Source organism: Sesamum indicum, linkage group LG9 (genome assembly GCF_026168435.1).
Source record: "Sesamum indicum cultivar Baizhima isolate 11 linkage group LG9, ASM2616843v1, whole genome shotgun sequence".
NCBI classification, from domain to species: domain Eukaryota; kingdom Viridiplantae; phylum Streptophyta; class Magnoliopsida; order Lamiales; family Pedaliaceae; genus Sesamum; species Sesamum indicum.
In genome coordinates this window covers 23,826,460-23,847,997 of record NC_142665.1, presented here as the reverse complement: position 1 = coordinate 23,847,997, position 21,538 = coordinate 23,826,460, and the positions used below count along the sequence as shown (strand labels likewise).

The window sequence follows — 21,538 nt, the reverse complement described above, 5'->3', positions numbered from 1 at the left end:
AAAAAAAAAGAAAAAAAACTTAGATGTATTATCAATATAACAATAAAATTGACAACGCGATATCATAACCGTCATTTGAAAGAGAAAAATGCATATTCTTATATATTAGTATAGATAATAGGTGGGTTGGAGTGTGTCTATTCGAATTGGGCCGGGCCTTTATGTAGAGGGTATTGGGCCGTAGCTTTGAGTCTTGGACTGATAACGGCCTTCTGGATCTCACAAAGCTGCACGCAACAACTCACTTCATGAAAACTGTTACGTTATTAATTATACCATGTAAATCTAACCAAAACAAAATAAATCAACATCTGTTGAACAAAAACTATTGAGGTGAGAATTTTTTTATTTACAAAAAAACAAGTGAGAGAAAGGTCTGCACGGCGTGGCAAACGGAGAAGCACGATTTTGAAACGCAAGAAAAGACATGAAAGAAGGAAAGGGCGTCCATGCAAGTGGCGATACGCTTTGCGTGAGTAATTGGGCAGTGGCACGTTTCAAGAGTCAAAATGCACCCAAACTACTTACCAAGAAACCAAAAATCTTGTTTTCTTTATCACGCAAAATGTTCAATTTTGTAATTATAGCATTGACTACGAATCCATTATTTTACAAACCCCCCAAAAAAAATATATCAATATTTATAACGGGTAAATTACCATTAATTTCTTAAAATTTGACATAATATTAATAATTTATCCTAATATTAATAAAGACTGCCCTTCCCCAAGTACATCTTTGGCGTCGGCGTTAAGGTCTTTTTCTTTCCTCATCTACTAGGCTGTTGGCTTGTTTTATATGTACAGTCGACTTTATAATGTTGTAGAACTTGACTCTAATTGATCATGATATGCATTAAATGATGAAATTGAATTGATAAAATATTATATATCTTAATATATATATATTTGAGTAATATCAATACCAATACTAAGATCAACCTGTGTGGAATAAGATATTTTATATTGTCGCATAATTGGAGATGAACGGAATCATTCATCTTGTTATAGAATTTAAGGGATGCAGCAATTTTGAAATAAAAGTTGAGATGTATGCACTACAAATAGATCAGTACACACCTCAATCTTTACAGCAAAATAATTATAATTTGTATTTATAAGAAAAAAAATATAATAATATTACCCGTGCTCCATAGATATATATTATATTTATCTCAATATCAGCACAAAATATATATATGAGAATTCTAAATGAGGAGGAAAATTTAAAATTTATGTAATTTTTTCCTATAACATCAACATTTTTTTGTTAAAATATTAATAGAAGGAGTTCAAGTGTAAATAGAGAATTTTTTAAAGAAGTACGAGTGTAATTTAGTTTTTTTAAAAAAATGTACAATTTGGCATTTTAGATGGGGGTTTAAACGTAATTAACCAAAAGACTTATATGTTGGCTGTCCGAAAATCACTTCTGCCTAACTGCCTAATTCTTGTGTTTAAAACAATGATTCAAATGACGAAAACATGACAACATTTGATGTCCATCTCCTCTCTGCTTATTCTGACTTTCTCCCTTCAGTTTTTTCCTGCTCGAAGCGCCAAAACCACCCACCCCCTTCTCACATTCTCTTCCTATACAAGAATATCTTGTCAGCACTCTTCTTTTTCCTTTCTGTTTGTTTAACCCGGCCGCTTCCCTCCTCTACCCAGTATTGGCTGTACGCGGCGGCGTTGCAGGATCAATGAAAGGAGTAGATCAAGAACCTGATATTGATCGGCTGCCCATTGATTTGTTGGCTCAAATATTTGCTCTCTTCACTTCCTTCAAGGATTTGGCGCAGTCAGTTGATTAGTATCTTCGGGTTTTAGCATACTTTCTGTGTTGTGGTTGGAATGTAACTTTTGTGTATTTATGTGTGTTTTTCTCTACGTTTGTGTGTGTGCATACAGGGCGAGCAGTGTGTGTAGGAAATGGAGGCAGGCAGTGAAGGAATCTCTGGCTTGGAGGGAAAGGCTGAGCTTTTCTGGGTGGAAAATGGATGATGACTCCACTACGCGCCTCGTTCTCCTTGCTTATACCCTCAAGGAGCTCGACATGTACTGCTTTTCATTCCTAATATCTTTGTCTCGTTTTGTGTTCTTGAGGTTGTGTGTGTGTGTGTGTGTGTGTTCTGTTTGGAAGACTGTCATGAGATTTCCATGTTCATTGTAGTGGAAATTAGGGTGTCGGTAAACTAGATGGTTCTGTGTTGGTGATTCAGAATTCTGTTCTCTCATGTTAAGTGCAAAATCGTACAGAAAGGGAAGTGGAGAGAAAGAGCATGTATGTGTGGCAGTGATTGAAGATTCTATCACTTTGATTATCTAGTTTACGGGGTGTTGATTTGCTATGAATTTCTAGATCAAGAAGCCGTTGGAGTTGTCAGATAACTGATTATGGACTGAAGCAAATATCTACCGCCAAATGTATTAGCAATCTGTCTTCAGTTTCTCTGTGGGGCTCGACAGCAATTACAGATAAAGGAGTAGTTCAACTGGTATGCTGTCAATTTTTCCATCTGCTGTTCATTTTTTCGTTGGACACTAAGGAAGAGCAAGAATTAAGGTCTTAAATGGTCTCACCATCCTATGTCCTTAGTTTCAATTCCGATGATGTTTTTGCCATTACAAAAAGGAAATAACTATGAGCACAATGAATCTTGTAACATGGTGTTCTTTCTTACATATACAAAAATGGGAAAGTTTCAGCCGGTCAGTTTTGCTTCATTGGTTTAATATTGGTTTTCTCCCACAGATTTCTAGAGCTGCTTCACTACAACACCTGAATGTTGGTGGAACATTTATCACAGATGCATCCCTGTTTGCCGTTGCAGATAGCTGTCCTCATCTGAAGGTATGATCTTGCTGAAAACTATCCTGATTTAGGACATATTTCCCTACCGTTGCCTTAAGAATAAGGCCTCAAGTCCAAATTAATCAAGTATGAGGGCTATTTGACACTAACGCTGGCTATATTTTCTGTATCCAGACAATCGTTTTGTGGGGTTGTCGTCATGTTACTGAGAAAGGTCTTCTTGTTCTTGTGAATAAATGCCACAAACTCGAGTCTATCAATGTATGGGGAATGCGAATCCCTGCCTCCTGCTTCATTGGCCTGCTGACGATCAGTCCGGCTCTTCAAATACAGCCCAAACGAGTGCTGTTAGATGATGAAAGGTTCTCTATGTGGCCTGTCTATTAGGGTACCATGACCTTTTATACAGACATACAACTCTTTTCATTCTGGGTATTTATCAATTCAAAAACTGTTTCATGTTCATCCTTCAATTCGCCAATAAAGACAGTACATAGGCTGCTTGTATCACTTCATCTCTGTATTTATAAAGTCATTATTGTGCGAGTGTTAGTTGCTCAGTTCAATCTCCAGGTTTTGTGACGACTTGCAGAGATTTTGACATGCTGTTTGAATTTCTAAAGCAATGTCTTAAACGAATATTTGTATTAGTGTGGAATTACTCCAAATTACAGACAACATTTCTTTTATGTCTTAGAATGCCTTAAACCAGGAAGGCTGATAAAATAATATCAAAAACTCATTCCACAAACAAATACAAAGGAGACAAACCAAGAGGAAAGATGGGGATCAAATATGGTCGAGTCCACACCTTTCTTCATTGAAAGGTAAGTAAAATGACACACCAGGACCACATAATAATCAAACCCTTTCGTGGTGATTGCTCTCTGTTGCAATTTCCTGTGCTAAATCCTCAGTGTCCGCTATAAATATAGTAACTTTCCATGTCTACCTAACATACTTGACCTTTCTATCTCAAACCAAATTTCACTCACCTATTCTAAATCCAAAACTTTTGGAGACTATGACATTGGAAGGTGATTCCCCAGGTTCGACTCGTTATCAACATCAATGGCTTTCTATTTCCAATTCTCATTACAACAAAGTAAAGGATACGAGGAATGGTAACAAGCACAGAACTAACATGCCAAGAATATTGGTCACTGAAGCATCTCCTGTTAACTGAACGGACCCAGTGAAGCTTCCAGCAGTCCCGGTGGCTGTGGGAGTTGTGTTAGCTGGAGTAATGGGTCTGCAACTTCCAAAGGTTGCTCCAGGCTGCAAACAGTAGCATTAAGTCATTGAGTATTCATTCATATATATGTGTGTGTGTGTGTGTGAAAGAACTTAAAAGACCAATCACACTTTTAAATTACAAGTATGGAAGTCTGTCCCACTAACACCAGTTAACTGCTAAAACACGATTCAATAGTGTTCTCATTCGAGAAGTCATAATTCAGAATAAAAGCAATTCATCTCATAATATGATACAATTTCCCAACAATTCAACAACTTTCGGTTAACTCTTTCCCCTTGCTTGGGGAGTGGGAAGGAGGTTTAACATGAAAACAAGCTGCAACCGTACATAACATATGGCAGCATCATAAATATAAATGGCTATAACCCGAGGTAATTTCCCAAGTTTTGGAAACAAACGAGTTACATGTATAGACAATGGTATGAACTGACTAGGCTCAGACGTGAACTTGAGCTGAGTGATTATGCAGCACAACATGAATCAAGATTATGTTGGTTGAATCTTTATTGAATGAGGTCCAGAATTCAAGTCCTACCAAAGTGTTGCATGGTACTTTGATAACTTTGTCCAGTGAGCTATTGGTTGTATTTGGGTTAGCTGACTTTCTAGCAGTCTATGATTCAAAACTAAATGAGTACAGCAATTTAGGGCTTTAAACTACTACAAGGATGGATGGTGGAATCAAATTGGAAGCTATTGTACAGATGTATAGAACCCTTCTTCCCAAACTAGGAATGTGTCTCTTTCCATATATCATAAGACATGTCAGACAAACAAGAATATTCCCGGTAAACAGGGGGGAGCAATTTTGGCTGATGAAACTATGATTTTCTTTTAAGGTTTTACAAATCTGATAATGATAAAGTATGCAAGAAAAAGATTCTGAACGAATTAGGCACGCAAGCTCAAACACTTGTCTGGGAAAGTAGTAATCTTGTTATGGGGGACAAGCTGCTTAGTATTTCATTGAAATAGAAAGGTATCCATGGGCACAATTTAATTTGGAATCAAGCGCTTTGTTTGAAGAGGCATGAGCTACCCAAATCAGACTTTTCTTATCATTCAAATTCATCAAGGAAATGCGAGCTCCTACACTGTATCCTCCTGTTAAACCCCACAACTCTAGCACCCCAAGACACACAAGTCCAACTTGTAGAGATCACTTTGTTTGATATGTAATAGATCAATTCCTAAATTCTTGCACCCAACCACAGAGAAGACAGGAGAAGTGATGACTTAAATCATTTAATGGTTGTTATAATTTGCTTCACACATATTCAAAAGATTATGCATCAACTACATTTTCTTAGTTTGCAATTCTGACTAGGTATGAAACGCTTTTGGAGGAGAAAATATGAACAAACCTGGCAAGCAGAGATAGTACTACATCCACACAATGTCTGGCCATTCATTCGATCCAAATAATCAAAAACACCTCCTCCATCACTTCTCTGCAAGTTGAATCAAAATATTACTTAAATAATACAATTCTTTATCCATTGAGTTTAAAGTTTCAATACCATGTAAAAGTTCACTGCCAAAAAATTTGGAATCTGATTTCCTGCAGATTTGTAACAGGTTGCAATCATATCAGCAAGCGGCATAGAATGCTCTTTGCAAGCTTCATTTTGAACGGGAATTGTTGGAAAGTAGTTCATGAGAAATAGAGAGGCACTTCTTGAATTCAGTGGTTTTGATTCCTTTCTGTTTGGGCACGAACCAGGCACAACTCCGGGATCTCCAGCTGAAACACATTATAGAATGAGGATTTCATAGAACACAAAGTGTATTCATTCAGACCCCCAAGCCACCAGTCATTTTTTATATACTTACGCTCATTTTCCACCATGTACCTCCACTGATACGCAATTCCTTCAGTCCCCTCTTTTGAAGAATCCGATGTGAAAACCAGTAACCGATAATTATTTTGCACCATGCTGTTAACAGTTGGCCAATCCTCACCCTTCTTTGGCATCTTGGCAACCGGATACCAATACTTGTCCAAACCAGAATCAGTGAACACCTTTGTCAATCCTTTCGGTGTATGAACATAATCCTCAATTATGATGGTAACAATCTCTGAAGGATTCTGGGTCAAGAATGCTTCAATTTCTCTCAATGTATTAATTGCGGGTTCCTGATTATTTATTCCAATTCATTTTTCAAGAAAGAAACATTACATTACAACACTATCCAAAACAATTCATTACTACAGAGAACTAAGATCAAAATGATGGAAACAAGGGGGCTAGTAGATTACAAAGGCAGTGAAATTGTAGCATTGGCCACGAAATGAATGGCAGAGCCAGATATCATTCTCGAAATCATACATATCCAGCATGAATCCCCTCACTCCATTCTACACCAAACCCAATGACAAAAGGAAGATCAGCAATTCGGTGATCCAAAAGCAATCACACACAACATGCTACAGAGTATAAAGAACCAAGAAACATCATACCCTCAATTGATTGGTAACAGAGTCTTCCTGATTGTAGAAAGTGATTCTCTGAGCACCGGTCAATGACGGCGCATCCACAATGGAAAAGGCATTATGAGTCATCAGCCAGGAGTACTTATTAAAGGGCAGCCCACTGATCTAATCCGTTACAATCACAAGCATAACACAATCACAATCACCAACATTTGGATTTAAGAACAAACGAACTCAAAATTCTCGAAAAACTTGTAGAAACTCACAATGGAAGTTGGTGTTGTAGCTTGGCCCCTGATGCAGAAAGGTTGAGTTTTCCCAAGTGAAGGGCAGTTGCCACAGTAAAGACCAGCCCCACAGTCCGTGGCAGTGGAACATGATTCCAGAAGCTGCCAGAAAACCCCGCAACAAGAAATTCAGCACAAATCCAGAAAAAGAAAAAAAAGAAAGAAACAAAGCAAAATATACAGGAAACGATTCACAATTCCATATAGAAATAGGAAAAGAAGAGCAGACAGACCTGACAGTCGGTGATGGGCAAGAAGAAGAGCGGGAGTGAAAGGAGGAAAAGGAGAAAATAAGAGCAGGCAATAGGGAGGTTGGCAGTGCATGTCTTCATAGTGGGCGCCTCCGCAGAAAACGGCAACATGAGTGTAGTAAGCGAAGGAATATTAGGCAGTGAAATGCAGTGGTACATATATAAAATTAAAGCAGTGTTGTATTGAGGAGAGGCGGAGGAGATAACAAAAAGACAGAAAGTAGTGAATTTTATATAAAAAAATAAAACCCCCTACGACAGAGATTGTGTTCCGAGGCTTTACTCTTCTCTTCTGTCGACCCAACCCCCAATGTGAAAAAATAAAAAAAAATAAAAAATAAAAGTCAGAAAAAGAAACAAAGAAAGAAAATAGATAGTGGATGTGTGGTCTTATGTTCAACATTTTCAAACATACTTGCTTTTCATATTTAAGATAAAAAATGAGATTCTTCCAACTATGTTTGATTGCGTTTTTCTTTTTCTTTTTGTTTAGAAAGAAAGTAGTATTGTTGAATCTCAGGAGTGATATTCGAAGATGAAATACGACGTATTTTGTCTCACATTCCCACCAAAAATTGGATGTTTTTTGAAAAAGATAAGGCACTTAATTATTATTGGAGTGGGTCTCTTTATTTCAGTGGCGTTCACGTGGTGGGGTGGGGCTCCTGACTGACTCCTCTCCCTCCTCTTTTATTACAAGTTTTCAACTTCCAACTGTTGGTTGCCCGGCTGGTTGACAGACTACTTCTACGTTTTTAGTTTCTACAAATAACCCCTATCAATGTAGTTCACACTGTCTAAGAGTAATGAACACGACTTTAACGCATTGTATGACTATAAATACGAGTTATTATTATATTACAAATGCCTGTAGGTGTTGGAAGGACTAGTCGAAGCTTTAGGTACACCAAAGCCTACACTCGGTATAGTAGAAGATATAGTGCACTAAATTTTGGTAGGTAGGCAATCCATTCTGGACCAGTCCTGCGAGATAGCCGAACAGGAACGATAAGTACAGAAGCATATGAATCAGCATAAGATAATATACTTGTTTCTCACAATAGATGAATATTGTTGAAATAATTGATAAAAGTGAAATGTCTTCAAATGTGCTGCGCTAAAGGAATTTTTGCAAGAGATGATGGCATTTTACATAAGAATTTTAATCGAAAAATACGAAAAGATGGACTACGCCTGTATTCTTTCCCGCTTTGGTGAGTATACTCGTCAGTAGTGTAGCCACGAGCAAAAAGAATCAGTTTAGGTTACTCTGGAGATGTCTGCCTTTAGCTTATCTCCAGCAACTAAATGATTAGAAGTTGAGCCAGCAGGTATTCGAGGATCGGAGGATGTTTCTATCAGGAAAGAAAGACAAAATCTATCTTCAGAAATGAATATATCTTGTTAAGTGTGCTTCTTGGCACGACCATTTGAAGGAGCACCATCTTCTCTCTTAGCACCAGATGCCTCGGGCTTTTTTGCCCAAGCTGGAGCTCTGTCAGGCTCATAACGATAATCATAAAACAGTTCTTCTCCAGCAGAAATTCGTTCTTTGGCAAATATACCCACCCTGTGATCTCCAGCTACCATAATGACCTGCCAAATGATTCTAATGAGTACAACCAGAGATCGGCAGGAACAAATTAAAGATATCACTTCAAGCATATGATTGCAAAATGCGACATAATTTACAAAAATGGTGGTAGATCACCTTTCCATGCATTACTAAAGACTTACACAGAAACTAGAAACCATTTTCCTATGTGTTCAAATTCTGTTGCAATTTGGGTGTGTTGTATAACATAGCAAAATCTATCTTCATGTAACAAAAAGTGATACGTAGGGCAGAGGCATATTTGACGCATCATTTCTTTTGCAACAGTTACCTTGGCGTAGCAATTTGGATCAGGAGAATGGTTGGCAAACTTTAGTTTGTCACCTTTCCGATAAGCATCAAGCACAAACTGAACATGAACAAAAGAATTGTGTCACTTTATGCAGTTTTCTCCTAATAAATATTTTGTATTTCTTGCAATATCATGTATAGCATGCCTGATCATTTAGGTTAAAGAGAAATGAAGAATTTTCACGATCATAGATCTTTCCCCGCTTGTCAGCTTCACGGTGGGAAATCAGTTCACCTGTGTACTCTCCAAGGTATTCATGCTTGCCAACACTATTCTGCAGTTTATATGTAGTAGTGAGCTTTGAAAGATGAACAGAAGTCCAGAAGCGAACAGCAGTATGTTGATTACCTTCAAGAAAGCTCCCCAGCCGGATACATCTGATCTTCCCAACAAGACCTAAAAATGGACTCAATAAGTGTTACTATTAAGATCCAATGTTAACTTTCCTTTATCTACTAGGAACCCAAGTTTAACTCAACAATTTTATGCTGCAAATTAAAGGGAAAAAATGGTGGTGAGATTGTTGGAGAACCATGGGCCAGAATATTCACTAGAGTCATAATCTATACAAAAGATTAGTTTCAAATTCTACAAGTAATTGAGGGTAAATAACATAGAAGATGGACAGCATAATTATATTTTATCGATAGTGCATATAAGTTTTAACATATAAAAATGACACTCAATTTTTTTTTCTTCTAATTCTTAGGAATGAGTATACTTCCATGAATGATCTTCAATATGTCTAATACTAAGTTATTTCACATGCCATTTGCAGTGCAAAATAAAATGATGAACAAAATTGAAACAACAGAATAGCAAGAAAAAAAAATTCGAGTGTCCAAATTTCATGTGTGCTCAATGAATTATGAAGCTTACAGCACTCTACTACTGGAGATCAAAACTGATCTTGTATTCTAAAAATAAACAATTGTTCACAGGAAGCATCATCTCTCCAACTAAATTAAGTATAACAAAGCAAAACATGGCAATACCATTGGTGGGGCATACTGATACTGAAGGTGAGGATCAGGAAATAAACAATTCAATCTTTGTTTGTGACCATATCAAAATATTCAACCTTTAAGATCACGAGAGGCTGTAAGAAAAGAAAGCATATTTATTTTATTCCAGATCATCTTACAAATTCAAGATTTTATGGTCAAAGAAATACAGAAAACCATGTCGAAGCTGACCATGCGCAATGGAACAATGTGAAAAATCTTGGATAACATGACTTCTATCATTAGGGTACTAGTATCCCTTACCCTGACAATTTTCAGAAGATCAGCAAGAGAAAATAGAAATCACCTGAATTTCAGCTTAAATATAAAAATTTAAAGCAAGAAGGATAGCATAAGAGATAATTACCCTCTGTTGTTGTTTAAGAAGAAGCTTCATGTTCCTGCACTCGTAATTATCGCCTCTTTGAGAAGGCACCCCAAGGGTGCCATCACCACAACTGTCAAGCCAAATAAAATTGTGTAACTACTTAGCAAAAAAGACAACCATTAAGCTACGAACTTCTATACGAACCATTAATAATAAATTTTCTTGAAGTGGCAATCATGCCCATTAACCAACTATTTTCTAAAATGATGTAATTTAGGTCTAACACATTACATAAATCTGCAAGTATTTATCTTCTTAACTATAAATTTTCTAACTCCTGAAACAACTAAAGCAACTCTCAGATCAAGAAAAACCCAAACCAACCAACTACAGGTCCACATGGAGCAAAGATATAATCACTTCTAGATTACATCATCCAGTTAATATAATCAAATTAAGTATTTAACTGATTCGGGTCAACTCACTACCTTAACCTTCAATTGCAGAGCAAATATTTTGTATATAAGAGTTCAGTATGTTGTGTCTAGATAACATTCAAACCATGTGTATTGATACATCATATTTATATCCTCCGGGAGTGAGGAATTACTGAAACAATTGGGAAAAAGAACGAAGCTTTCACTTGAATGCTAATGCTTGGATATAAGGGTAAATCTTCAACAATTATTTCTTCCAAAGTGGATAATGGAGAATTCAATTGTTAATGATCAGGGCTTGCACAATAAGAATGTTAATTCTAGACCTGGCAGCTTTCCTTGTATGAAAAACTAAGCAGTTTGCAATTTCTATTGTTATTCTGGATTCCACTTCAATTGAGATTTAAACATCATGCCAGAAGAAGCCATCTCCAATTGATGATTTCTCACCTAATCCAGCAATTTCGGCAGACATCCGGGTCACACTCCCTATCAGCAGCAAAGCATGGGCATTGGCGGCTTCGACACTGACTCTTGGCACAATGGCACCCTCTGAATCGATTCTTGCAACTCTTTGGACATCTGACATAAAGAATATTAGAGAACTTAACAGACAATTGTTAGCATAGAAACAAGATGAAACTTCGACTTCTTGGGACAGAATAGACCATCAAATCACAAGTAAGAGAGGAAAATTTTAAAAAACAAAACTGAAGGAAGTACGTATGAATTTCAATCTTGTAAAGATAACTACATTATAAGTTACATCCATTTGAATAGAAGGAACTATAGTCAGCTCACCCGCAGTATTTTTCACAGCAGGTACCATTAACAAGACATGGACAGGTTTTTCCACAGGCAGACTGGCAACCACATGGACTGTACTGCCGACAAGGCTGGTCCTTCCTTTCAGATATCCGCTTCCTGAATGATTGGTATCCTGCAGATTTCCAAGTGTACTTTAGGCGACGGACTCTTCCTTTTCGACGTAAAAATCTTGATCTTCTGCGTGCACCACCACCCTATTTTCCCAAAAAATGAACATATAAAATCTGCTTCACAAGGTCATAATGACTAGAGATGAACAAATAGAAAAAAGACTCACCGCAGTTTCATTACCATCAGCTTTTAGACAGCCATCAGCAAGGATTGTTCCATCACCATCATGAGAGAGTATCTTTTTCTCAGAACGATGCATGTATATGAAGATCTCTGAACAGCTCTTCAAGCCACTCATAAGGTTCCTAGCAATCAGACAGCTGCATGACATATATAGTCCATGCTCAGAGTATCGCATTGATATTTTAATGCAACCAAGCAAGTCTGTCAGATAAACTAAATTGCACTATCAAAAGTACATAAGCAAGCTTGGTTGAGCTAAAACAAAATCTTAACCATCTGAAGCATAATAGTGCTCATTACATATAAGAATCAAGACATGCAGATAGGAAAATGAAAAGGCTTTATTTCTGCATAGAACATGGATAATAGCCATGGAAAACAAAGCAAACAAAAACGGAGTCTTAACCTGTTGCGACCAAAAATCTGAATACCCTTCTCATACAGCGCCTTTTCAAATGGTTTCCAATATTTATTATCAATGACTTCCTGTTTATACATATTTTCATCAACAAACTCTTCTTTCTTTAAGGTGTCACCACTGCTTGCCATAGGTTGATTACTCTCACTCTCATTTGATGCACCACTGTCAGCCTCCCCCTGCAAAGATTTGTCAAAGTCTAGAACCAGAGACTCTTTCCTTCTAGACTTTCTAGAACTTGTAGATTTAACTTTCTGAGAAGAACTAATATCTTCATTTTCTCGACGAGAATTAGTCCTTAGATTTAAATCTTTCAAACTGAGACCACTACCAGCAACAGAATCAGAATCTGATGTCGCCATCTTCTTCTGCCTTTTCTTTTTGGCCACTAGAACATTCTCAGCTATTCTCTTGCTACTCCTTTTGTCACCACTGGATTTCCCAGCATATGCGCTTTTCACTGATGAAGTGACATCATTATTAGGTTTGATCTCTGAGGAAGAAGCACTTTCACTTTGGCAAGACTTTGATTTTATCCTGACAGATTTACCTCCCTGCTTCCTCTTTTGAATTTGCATGGCAGAAGTATTAGAGGCAGTGGCAGCTTTTTCGTCAAAATTTGTCTGTTTGGAGCTCACAGTAGCATTACCCTCTGACTCAAGGTCCTGATACAGGAAATTAAAAATGAGCCTTCGAGAACATAACTAGGATGAAATAAGAAATATATCAGCTTATGCATCAACAAAATTGTACTGCAATTTACAATTATCGCAAAGGAATCCAAGAACACCATTAAGGGGAGACGTATTAGAGGAAAAGCACGGGATACATAATCAAGTTGATCATAGTCTACTAGGTTAAAAGAAAGCACTAGGAAACAAACAGTGTACCAATCGATGGCAATTTGGGCCACACGGTTCCTTCTCCACATCAGGACACAACCATGGTAATTGTTTCTCTGCCTGAAAGGAGAAATAAATATATGTCATAACAACCTGTCACACCAGAAACAACTTTGAGCTACACCTTCTGAGATGATTGACTTACAGAAAATACAAGATCCTGGGAACATCCGTGTAGTCTACAATCAAAAACCTGCCACATAAAGGAGACTAATTTAGGCTGGCGGAAAATTGTGTGAAATAAAATAAAATGAACAAAATTTAAATGTTGGTTCCTGCCAGAAAAATTCAAACAAAGTATATCATGCTTACTAGACAACGACGGCAAAAGAGATTGTCAAATGAATCCAGAGCAGCATCAAGATCTTTATCAATATATGGGTTCACAAAACTTTCGGCATTTCCATTGTTCACACGACACAAAGCAATCTCATTCTTGATAAGATCTTCATATCTTCCCTGTATAAGATGTTCGATGGTGGTTTATCTCTGTAAAGCCAGCAAAACACAAATGGGAAACAGCTGGACCAAAGTTCTCACTATGACCAGTTCTTTTTTTTTTCTTTTTCAGATAATAATGGAGCACAAATGCCAAACAAAAAAGATCAAGACAGACACATGAAAGATCATCTGCAGTTCAACTGCATACCTTGATTTCACAAGATTTTCTAGATAGACACTGCGCCAACAAATCCAATGTCAAATCACACAGACCCACTTCTTTGATGGTTGTTCTGGAAAAAAGTACAAACACCAAAAAACCAAAAGTATATTAGCTCCACAAATTCTAATGGAACCTTTTTGTTCAAACCAGAACTCAGAATTTAGACACCCTCCCTTTCAATTAAGCACACATATAGCAACTGAGAAATTATACTTTGTTTGGTTTTAAAACACTAGGCAAGATAAGAAACAACATCAGATATGATAAAAAAAATTAAAAGGACTGTTTCAATCTATGGAATTCTGTACTCATGTTTAGATGTAAAAGGAAAAGCACCAGAGAAAACATTGGAAAACATTCATTTCTAACTTCTAATAAGCTTCTACTTTTGCTCAGTAGTAAAGATGTAAAGGGCAAAATAATCTCTCACTCTAACTAGGGATGGCAATTGGGGAGGCTAAAGCGGTGCCCTGCCTCAGATCCGGCCCCAATGGGGCAGATTTGTGTCTAAATAACCAGGCCCAGGAATGGAAACAGGTTTTGATTTTCTAGGCCAGCCAGAAATCATCCCAGATAATATTTATAGATGTTACTATTTTATTTTTAAAAAAAATTGTTCGATATATGAATTTTGCAAAATACATCATATTGTAGCCATACTAATAGCATTTTATATTAATAAACAATAAAATTATTTTTTCTTAAGTAATTATAGCAATTAAGAAAAAGCAAAAAAAAATTGGGTCTTACGGGTTGGACCCATCAGCTCCAAAGGCAGCTGGTTTTCAGACAGGGCAGGGCGACTTTCGAGTCCTATGAGACCGGGGTGCAGCATGGCTCCGGCTATGTTAAGAGAAAACAAAGCAGGTCCCTAGTCCAGCAATACCCACCCTAAACCCATCTACTGCCATCCCTAACTCTAACCAACCAACTGCATGGCTGAAAAACACTTCACTGGACAATTAACCAGGAAGAACTAATCTGGACCGAGAAGATGGTAACTAGATAACTTATCCAATAAACCAAAAACAACCAGACTAAATCTCAATAAAGTTATAGCAGGAGAAACCATCAATGCAACTGAAGATGTGGATTTCACTTGAAGCACAAATGCACTTCTAAGAAGAAAAAGAAACAAAAATGGGACTACAAACTCTGCAATCTGCATCAGATGTACCAACCGCAGAATGTAATCTTCAGATTCCACAAAATCTTTCTTTTCTTCTTCATCATCAACTGTTTCTTCTTCACTATCACTACAAATTAGAGCTTCGCCACCATTCTGGTCATAATAGATTCGCCTTCTGCCGACAACCGACTGATCCTCTGTCATTCTCTGATTTCTGTATAAACAACTCAAGATTACCACATCAAAAGAAATTAAACAATAAACACTAATGGCAGTAGGCTAAGATACCAGAAACAAGCATGACCTATGACATACAATAAACAATCATTGCAGGAACAAGCTTCCCATACTTTACCTAAAAAAAAGGAAACAAGGTTCCTGTAAATAAAACTACAACCTTCTCAAGAGACTGTCTATTCCTTTTGAAGAGTGAGCATGATTTCTAGAAGTATTTTGCAGCAATCACAAAGATTCCTAAAAGTGCAGAAGGCGCGGCAGTCTCCTATAGGAACTCAATGCAATCATTTTCATAGTTTATATCATCAAAGAGTAAGAGTTTGCATGCCATAATTATGTGGTTAACCTCAAATGAGGCAGAACCTAAGGAGGTACCAACCTGCATGGATTGGATATTGATATAAACCTCATAATTTGTTCACTAATTAAATATTAATCCAACCTATAATTACAAAAAATGCAGAAGTATCGCGATGGAGGAAGTGTGTAACTTTTTTGGAATTGTATCAATTTATCCATGTGTATAGAAGTGTATGGTGTATCAGCACCACAGGTAGTCCTAAAACGATGGATACATCCTCATTCCACAAAGATATCACTTTTAGAAAATCTGACTTGCTACACATAGTGAGTTAATGGAAACAAATAAGGTTTAGGTTTCTGGGGACGCCTTTTGAAATCCTTAAACCCTTCAATACAGAATTTGAATGCAAGATATCAAAAAAGTTAGGAGGAAACTGATTGTAGGAGTAGAGAAACAACAAAATCATGGTGTTTATCACAAAACAAAACAAAAAAAAACATACAAACAAATGAAGATCACAAGTTATTACGAGAAGAAAGAAAAACAACAACACAATAACCGATATGTAAAATGGATGAGAAAATTTTTGTGTAAAATATGTCAAACTGTGAAGTGAAACTTTCCTACCACAGATACTGCCTCGAATTAGTATCCAAATACCAGATTAACAAATACGTACAGAAACAAAGAAGCAGTAATAAAGATTTATAATTGGTGGTCAACCCAGAAGTTCCATCAAACCTCTATCGACTCGAACTTCCGCTCCCAAGTTGTGCCCCCCTCATGATTACAGTCTAACTTACAGGATAATTATTATCAGAAAGAATAATTGTCAAATTCTGCCATGCTGCAACTGAGAATTACCCATCATATTTACATAAACAACCAATAGAACAGAAGTGGAAAAGCATTCCAGTGGGAGAAGTATAAATGTTTTGCTAAGTACGCTTCTTCAGCATGTGCATTGCAATCTCGACTGACCTATCCAAAAAGATCCATGTAGTATAAGGTGGTAACTTTTTCACTTCCGGCAGCTTTATAGGACGGACAGCATTCTTGACTGCAATACTTGATCCTAATAGAATTGCTGAAGGGGCATATCCATCTTCTTGGGAGCTACTGCTTTCGTTATCTCCATTACTGGTGCCAATACCACTATGCATATCAATTGCATCTTTTTGCCTCTTTGCCAGTAAATCTACACCTCCATCACCACAAATAATCTTAAAATTTCTTCTTTCCATTGATAGCTTATAAAGATTTTTTGTAACATCAAGCACTTTCTCGGTGTTTTCTTCCATTCGTTTCTGGGAGGCCAAAAAATATCAACTAAGAGTTTATGACATTATCATGGACTTGGCAATTAACATTTGTTAAAGATTATGCATTACATGAATGCACCTTTATATAAATAGAGCGGTCTGAAGCCACTTGTTTCTTTAAAGAATCGATAACTGCTACAATTGCCTTTGGTGACGGACCTGTTTCTTGGTGGCCATCAATCTGTCCAAGTTAGAAAAAGGTCCAACAAGGGGTTATAAGCTATCATTCTATATTATGAAAGTGAAGGCACATATAGGCTATTATCAGAGACCAACATCTAGACTTTATAATGTAAATGTCAAAATGCTGTGTTTATCTAACATGATTCTACATATAAGGAATACAATGTGTGTCTGTATATATATATATAATAGAAAAGTTGTTAAACACAAAAGGCAAAAAGATAATGATTAAAACAAAGGACCGACAGTATTCAGATTGAAGCATACAAGTCATTACAACTCAATTGTTAAGTACTTAACAAATCAGCAGGTAGCCTTGTAAATTTGTCATTAAGTGATGTGGACATACAGTCATTACTTCTAGTTCTAGAGTGTCAAGTCAAGCCTTACCTCACAATTTGAACATCGGAAATTGTGTATCAGATAAATATCATTTCCTAATCAAGCACACTTTCCTATTGACTTATCCTTTATAACAAAATGGGAAATTTCAGACATTTCAACATGGATATGGCGATGGGAATTGAGGATAAAGCCCTGCCCATCACCCTCCACAAATAAAACTTCGGCATACCCAGTGAATTATTAGACAGGTTCACATATCTTCATCACGAATTCTTACACTTGACCATTAAACGTCTTCTAAAAGCCCAATTCATCACAAATAACAGCATCTCCTAATTATACTTCTTAAACTTACCATCATCACCACAAAAATTTGATTCACATTAATTTAAGACAGAGCTACCACGAACCTAAAGTTCCAGCAACGAAAATACACAATGTACCTTCCTATTCAATCCCCATCAATACAAAAAGTCACATCACGCCCAGACTGAAAAAACACCATCTCCCTAATCCCATATACACCAAACATCACTTAAAAATTCAAAGCAAATTCCTGACATACAGAGAAAGGCGTGCACAATAGTTGCAATTAAAATGCAATTGAAAGGAGCCGACGGCTCCGAGAATTACCGGAGGGTCGGAACCCGAGGCCGAAGTGGATGTATTGAGCGCCGACATTGCCGGTGGAGGAGCTGATAAGACCGCGTGGCGCCCGATCCGGCAATGGAGCTCCGATTGAAGATCCTACTCATACAAAGGCGAGGCGTGATTTGGATTTGGATTTGGCGGTTTGAATTTGAAAACCCTAAAAATGGATACTGAGGAGGTGGCGGATGTGGGGGGCCTAGAGAGAGCGCTTTTCAGTGTTGCTCCCCCTTTTATGTACTTTGCTTTTACTTTTCTTCGCGGCCGTTTTATTTCTGACCAGCACTCCAAAACTTTTTTCGTGTTTCCAATTCCAGATATTATAATAATAACTACTTAAATGCCTAAAATAAATATTTTTTAATATAAAATAAAAATATATAAATCAGTTTAATTATGTTAATAAATAATAATAATATTTTTATCAATTAATATAATTTTAAAAAATTGAATAATTAATTATTTTATCATTAAGAATTTTTTTTAATTCACAAAAAATAATGTAATTGTGTCATTAATTATCGTTTGCGGGTATGAACGGATTTTGCATTTGATATCAGTATAAATAATAATAATAATAATAATAATAATATGAATACGATCAATACGGGAGGCAATGGCATCGCATTCCTACCCCACTTTCCACTCTCATCCTCTGCTGAATTTTAGGCTGAGGATTTTTTAAAATTTTATACGTCAATTTAAATGTTTGCAGTTTTTTATTTATTTTATTCAAATTTGTTCTAATCCTCATAATTGCATGTAATCTTTTGCTTGGATTCGTTCCAATTTGAACGTTTTGTGATTTTATATTCTAATATTTTAATTTTAGTCCGCAAGAGGTAAATTTAATTTAGCTATTTTAGATTATAAATTGGGATGAATATATTGCATGTTGTTTATATTAATTATCAATTTATGTACGAATGTAGTTTTTATTATGGCAATTCGACCGAATTTACTATTTAGTATGGATTAAACCCATATTTATATTAACTTGTGGTAAATAACTAGATCTATTTACTGTTTTGCCTAAATAAACCAACCCATCATTTTCTCCCGATTATGTTTTTCTCTTCTAGGTTAGCTTCCCTTCACCTTCTTTCCTATCGCTCCATTACTGGAGCCTGTGGTTTCTTCCCCCCACCCCGCCACCGCCCCTTGTCCCTGTCTTATTCAATTTATTTGATTAGAAACCCTCTTCTTCCCCAAAATATTACATAATGTTTAGATTCATTTTTTTTTAGTGTTTTGTTGTATTTAACGGACATAAAAAAAGGAAAACAAATATAAATAAGTGTGTGTTAGAAATAGTATGTATGTTTGGATTTATTTTTTAAGATAATTTAAAATAAATATTATATGTTTAATATTGTGTTTTGGGAGACAAAAATTACTAGTCATTATCAAATCATGTCCTTTTTATATTTATTTATGTATATGTGTGTGTATATATGTATGTATTTATGCTAAAACAGTTAAAAATACCTAAATAATGTGTTTTTGAATGATGACAAATATTGGATATGTTTTGATTTGTCTCGAAAATAATTCGGAAATGAAAACAAACCACTATGTTTGGTTTCATTTTTAACTTGTTTTGATGTTTTTTGTGGGGGAAAAATCCAGAGACCCCCCCTGTGATAATAGGAATGTTCAAAAACCCCCCTATGAAAATTAAAGTATCAAATACACCCCCTATGATATAAAATAAAGTTCAAAAAACCCCCTCCGTACAAAAATTGGGCCACACGCGCTTTGACTGCGATTTTTCTATAAAAATAATTTTTTTTTGATATTTTTGCCCTTCTCTCACATTTAACATATAATATTATATATATGTATTTAAGAATTAAATATTATTTTATATAATAATTACTTAATTATTTATATAATAAAATATTATTTTAATTAAATTAAAATTAATTTTATATATAATTTAAAAAAAAAAAAAGCAGCGGCGGCGACGAAAGCAGGGCCGGCGCCCTCCTCACCATGGGCGACGGCCGTCGCCCAACGCAGCAAGGGCGACGGCCGTCGCCCATCATCTGGGCGACGCGGTCGCCCATCCAGCGAGGGCGACCGCGTCGCCCTCCATTTCTGGGCGACGCCGGCCGCCCAAATCTGGGCGGCCGGCGTCGCCCAAATGGGCGCCGGGGGAGGGGGAGGATAGGGGAGGGGGGAGGGAAGGGGGGTTTGGAGGTGGAAGGGGTGGGGGAGGGGGGAAGAAGATGGAGGTGGGGAAGAAGATGGAGGTGGGGGTGGGCCCGGTGGGGGTTGGGGGTTTGGGGGGTGGGGGTGGGGGTGGGGGTGGAGGGGAATGGGGTATAATTATTATTTTTTTAATTTTTTTTATAAATTATAATTATATGTATTATAAATATATGTTAAAAATTATAAATTAAAATAATTATATATTAATAAGCCTAGTTGACCGGTTTGACTAGAAGGGTATTTTAGTCATTGTTTCTAAAAAAATAGATTCAAATTGACCAGGGGGCTGTGTGATTATTTATTGGTAATCTAAGGGTGATTTTTGATATTAAAAATTTCATAAGGGGGTTTTTGATATTTTGTTATATCACAGGGGGGCAAAATGGATTTAACCCTTTTTTGTGGAGATAGAGAGATAAAAACAAAAATAAATATGCATGTGTTAGAGATAGTTTGTATGTTTGGATTTGTTTTTGAGATAATATAAAATAAGTATGATATGTTTGATGTTGTTTAGTATGAGACAAAAACTATTGTTCATTGTCAAATCATGTCTCTTTTATATATATTTATATATATGTATGAGTATGAATATAATTTTTTTATTTGTAGGGCTTATAATTAGTGTAGATTTATTTTGACAAAAAATAAAAGAAGCACTGTTTCAAAACACCACCAAAACTTCTAAAACAAATCAAGAAAAACATTATCCATGTTTTGGCTCATCTCGGAGATGAAGCAAAATTGAAACCAAACATTATGCAGGGTTTCTTCGAAAAAAAATTTGGCCTAAATAATGCCTCAAAAAAATTCTTTAAAATTTTGTTTTTTTTTTTTAATTTTTGCCTAAATAATATCTGCAATTTTATTTGTCTATAGAAATGATGGTAAATAAGAAAATTGCATGTTAATCTTTATATGTACATATAAGTAAACATAGGATTGAATAATTCTCACAAATATAATAAATTCAAATAAACTCCCTACAATTACTATATTATTTTTTTGTTTACCATCGATTTATAATAATTTATCCTATCACTCAACTAACTCATATCACAAAGTAGACGTCACCTAAGAGGATGTTTTGCTGAGCTTATTTCAAAGATCTTATAAATTCATGCATAGCATGTGTTTTAGGGCTTATATATAATCTTATATCTTATTTTAGAAAGAAGTTCGTTGAATATTTCAATGAAATAAGATTTCAACAAAAATCTTAGAAATAAATTACAAATTATTATTTTTTAAATAACATCTTGTTTTTAAAAGCTTATAAGTAGTTTTTCTAAAAAAATTACCAAACACTTTATAACATTTTTAACTCTCA

At 36.1% G+C, this 21,538-nt stretch overlaps 3 protein-coding genes across 8 annotated transcripts; 1 reads left to right on the top strand and 2 right to left on the bottom strand.

Moving 5' to 3' along the window:
- Positions 1–1,478: 1,478 nt before the first annotated feature.
- On the top strand, positions 1,479–3,380 carry LOC105177605 (F-box/RNI-like superfamily protein). The gene is made up of 5 exons (XM_011100818.3): positions 1,479–1,800; positions 1,911–2,057; positions 2,362–2,497; positions 2,755–2,853; positions 2,989–3,380. The coding sequence occupies exons 1-5, from the start codon at positions 1,703–1,705 to the stop codon at positions 3,199–3,201; spliced, it is 693 nt and encodes a 230-aa protein (XP_011099120.1). The 5' UTR covers positions 1,479–1,702; the 3' UTR covers positions 3,202–3,380.
- Positions 3,381–3,535: 155 nt separating this feature from the next.
- On the bottom strand, positions 3,536–7,374 carry LOC105177604 (PLC-like phosphodiesterases superfamily protein). 2 transcript variants are annotated; one of them, XM_011100817.3, is made up of 8 exons: positions 7,027–7,374; positions 6,773–6,895; positions 6,534–6,671; positions 6,333–6,431; positions 5,906–6,209; positions 5,593–5,816; positions 5,437–5,523; positions 3,536–4,092 (listed from the first exon to the last, which is right to left on the bottom strand). In XM_011100817.3, exons 1-8 carry the CDS (start codon positions 7,201–7,203, stop codon positions 3,910–3,912), a joined length of 1,335 nt encoding a protein of 444 aa, XP_011099119.1. In that variant the 5' UTR covers positions 7,204–7,374; the 3' UTR covers positions 3,536–3,909. The 2 variants fall into 2 exon arrangements, with proteins under 2 accessions (XP_011099119.1, XP_088740693.1); XM_088884567.1 differs by having other exon boundaries at positions 6,534–6,666; positions 7,027–7,371.
- A 681-nt stretch (positions 7,375–8,055) lies between these two features.
- CLF (SET domain-containing protein) lies at positions 8,056–18,261 on the bottom strand. 5 transcript variants are annotated; one of them, XM_011100816.3, is made up of 18 exons: positions 17,980–18,260; positions 16,898–16,999; positions 16,478–16,803; positions 14,981–15,169; positions 13,812–13,896; positions 13,475–13,621; positions 13,308–13,355; positions 13,151–13,222; positions 12,811–12,925; positions 12,249–12,720; positions 11,826–11,979; positions 11,522–11,742; positions 11,171–11,302; positions 10,323–10,413; positions 9,300–9,347; positions 9,097–9,225; positions 8,931–9,008; positions 8,056–8,640 (listed from the first exon to the last, which is right to left on the bottom strand). In XM_011100816.3, the coding sequence occupies exons 1-18, from the start codon at positions 18,025–18,027 to the stop codon at positions 8,449–8,451; spliced, it is 2,649 nt and encodes an 882-aa protein (XP_011099118.1). In that variant the 5' UTR covers positions 18,028–18,260; the 3' UTR covers positions 8,056–8,448. The 5 variants fall into 5 exon arrangements, with proteins under 5 accessions (XP_011099118.1, XP_011099116.1, XP_011099117.1 ...); XM_011100814.3 differs by having other exon boundaries at positions 12,249–12,925; XM_011100815.3 differs by having other exon boundaries at positions 12,249–12,925; positions 15,008–15,169; positions 17,980–18,259.
- Positions 18,262–21,538: the final 3,277 nt, after the last annotated feature.

Coding starts and splice junctions, on each gene's coding strand:
- LOC105177605 (XM_011100818.3), top strand. CDS start 1,703: ATGAAAGGAGTAGATCAAGAACCTGATATTGATCGGCTGCCCATTGAT. Junction 1,801..1,910: donor TCCTTCAAGGATTTGGCGCA/GTCAGTTGATTA, acceptor GTGTGCATACAG/GGCGAGCAGTGTGTGTAGGA. Junction 2,498..2,754: donor ATAAAGGAGTAGTTCAACTG/GTATGCTGTCAA, acceptor TTTCTCCCACAG/ATTTCTAGAGCTGCTTCACT.
- CLF (XM_011100814.3), bottom strand. CDS start 18,027: ATGTCGGCGCTCAATACATCCACTTCGGCCTCGGGTTCCGACCCTCCG. Junction 9,348..10,322: donor TTCTTAAACAACAACAGAGG/GTAATTATCTCT, acceptor GTCCATTTTTAG/GTCTTGTTGGGAAGATCAGA. Junction 9,226..9,299: donor GCTGGGGAGCTTTCTTGAAG/GTAATCAACATA, acceptor TATAAACTGCAG/AATAGTGTTGGCAAGCATGA.
- LOC105177604 (XM_011100817.3), bottom strand. CDS start 7,203: ATGTACCACTGCATTTCACTGCCTAATATTCCTTCGCTTACTACACTC. Junction 5,524..5,592: donor TGGCAGTGAACTTTTACATG/GTATTGAAACTT, acceptor TTCAACTTGCAG/AGAAGTGATGGAGGAGGTGT. Junction 4,093..5,436: donor GTACTATCTCTGCTTGCCAG/GTTTGTTCATAT, acceptor TACTGTTTGCAG/CCTGGAGCAACCTTTGGAAG.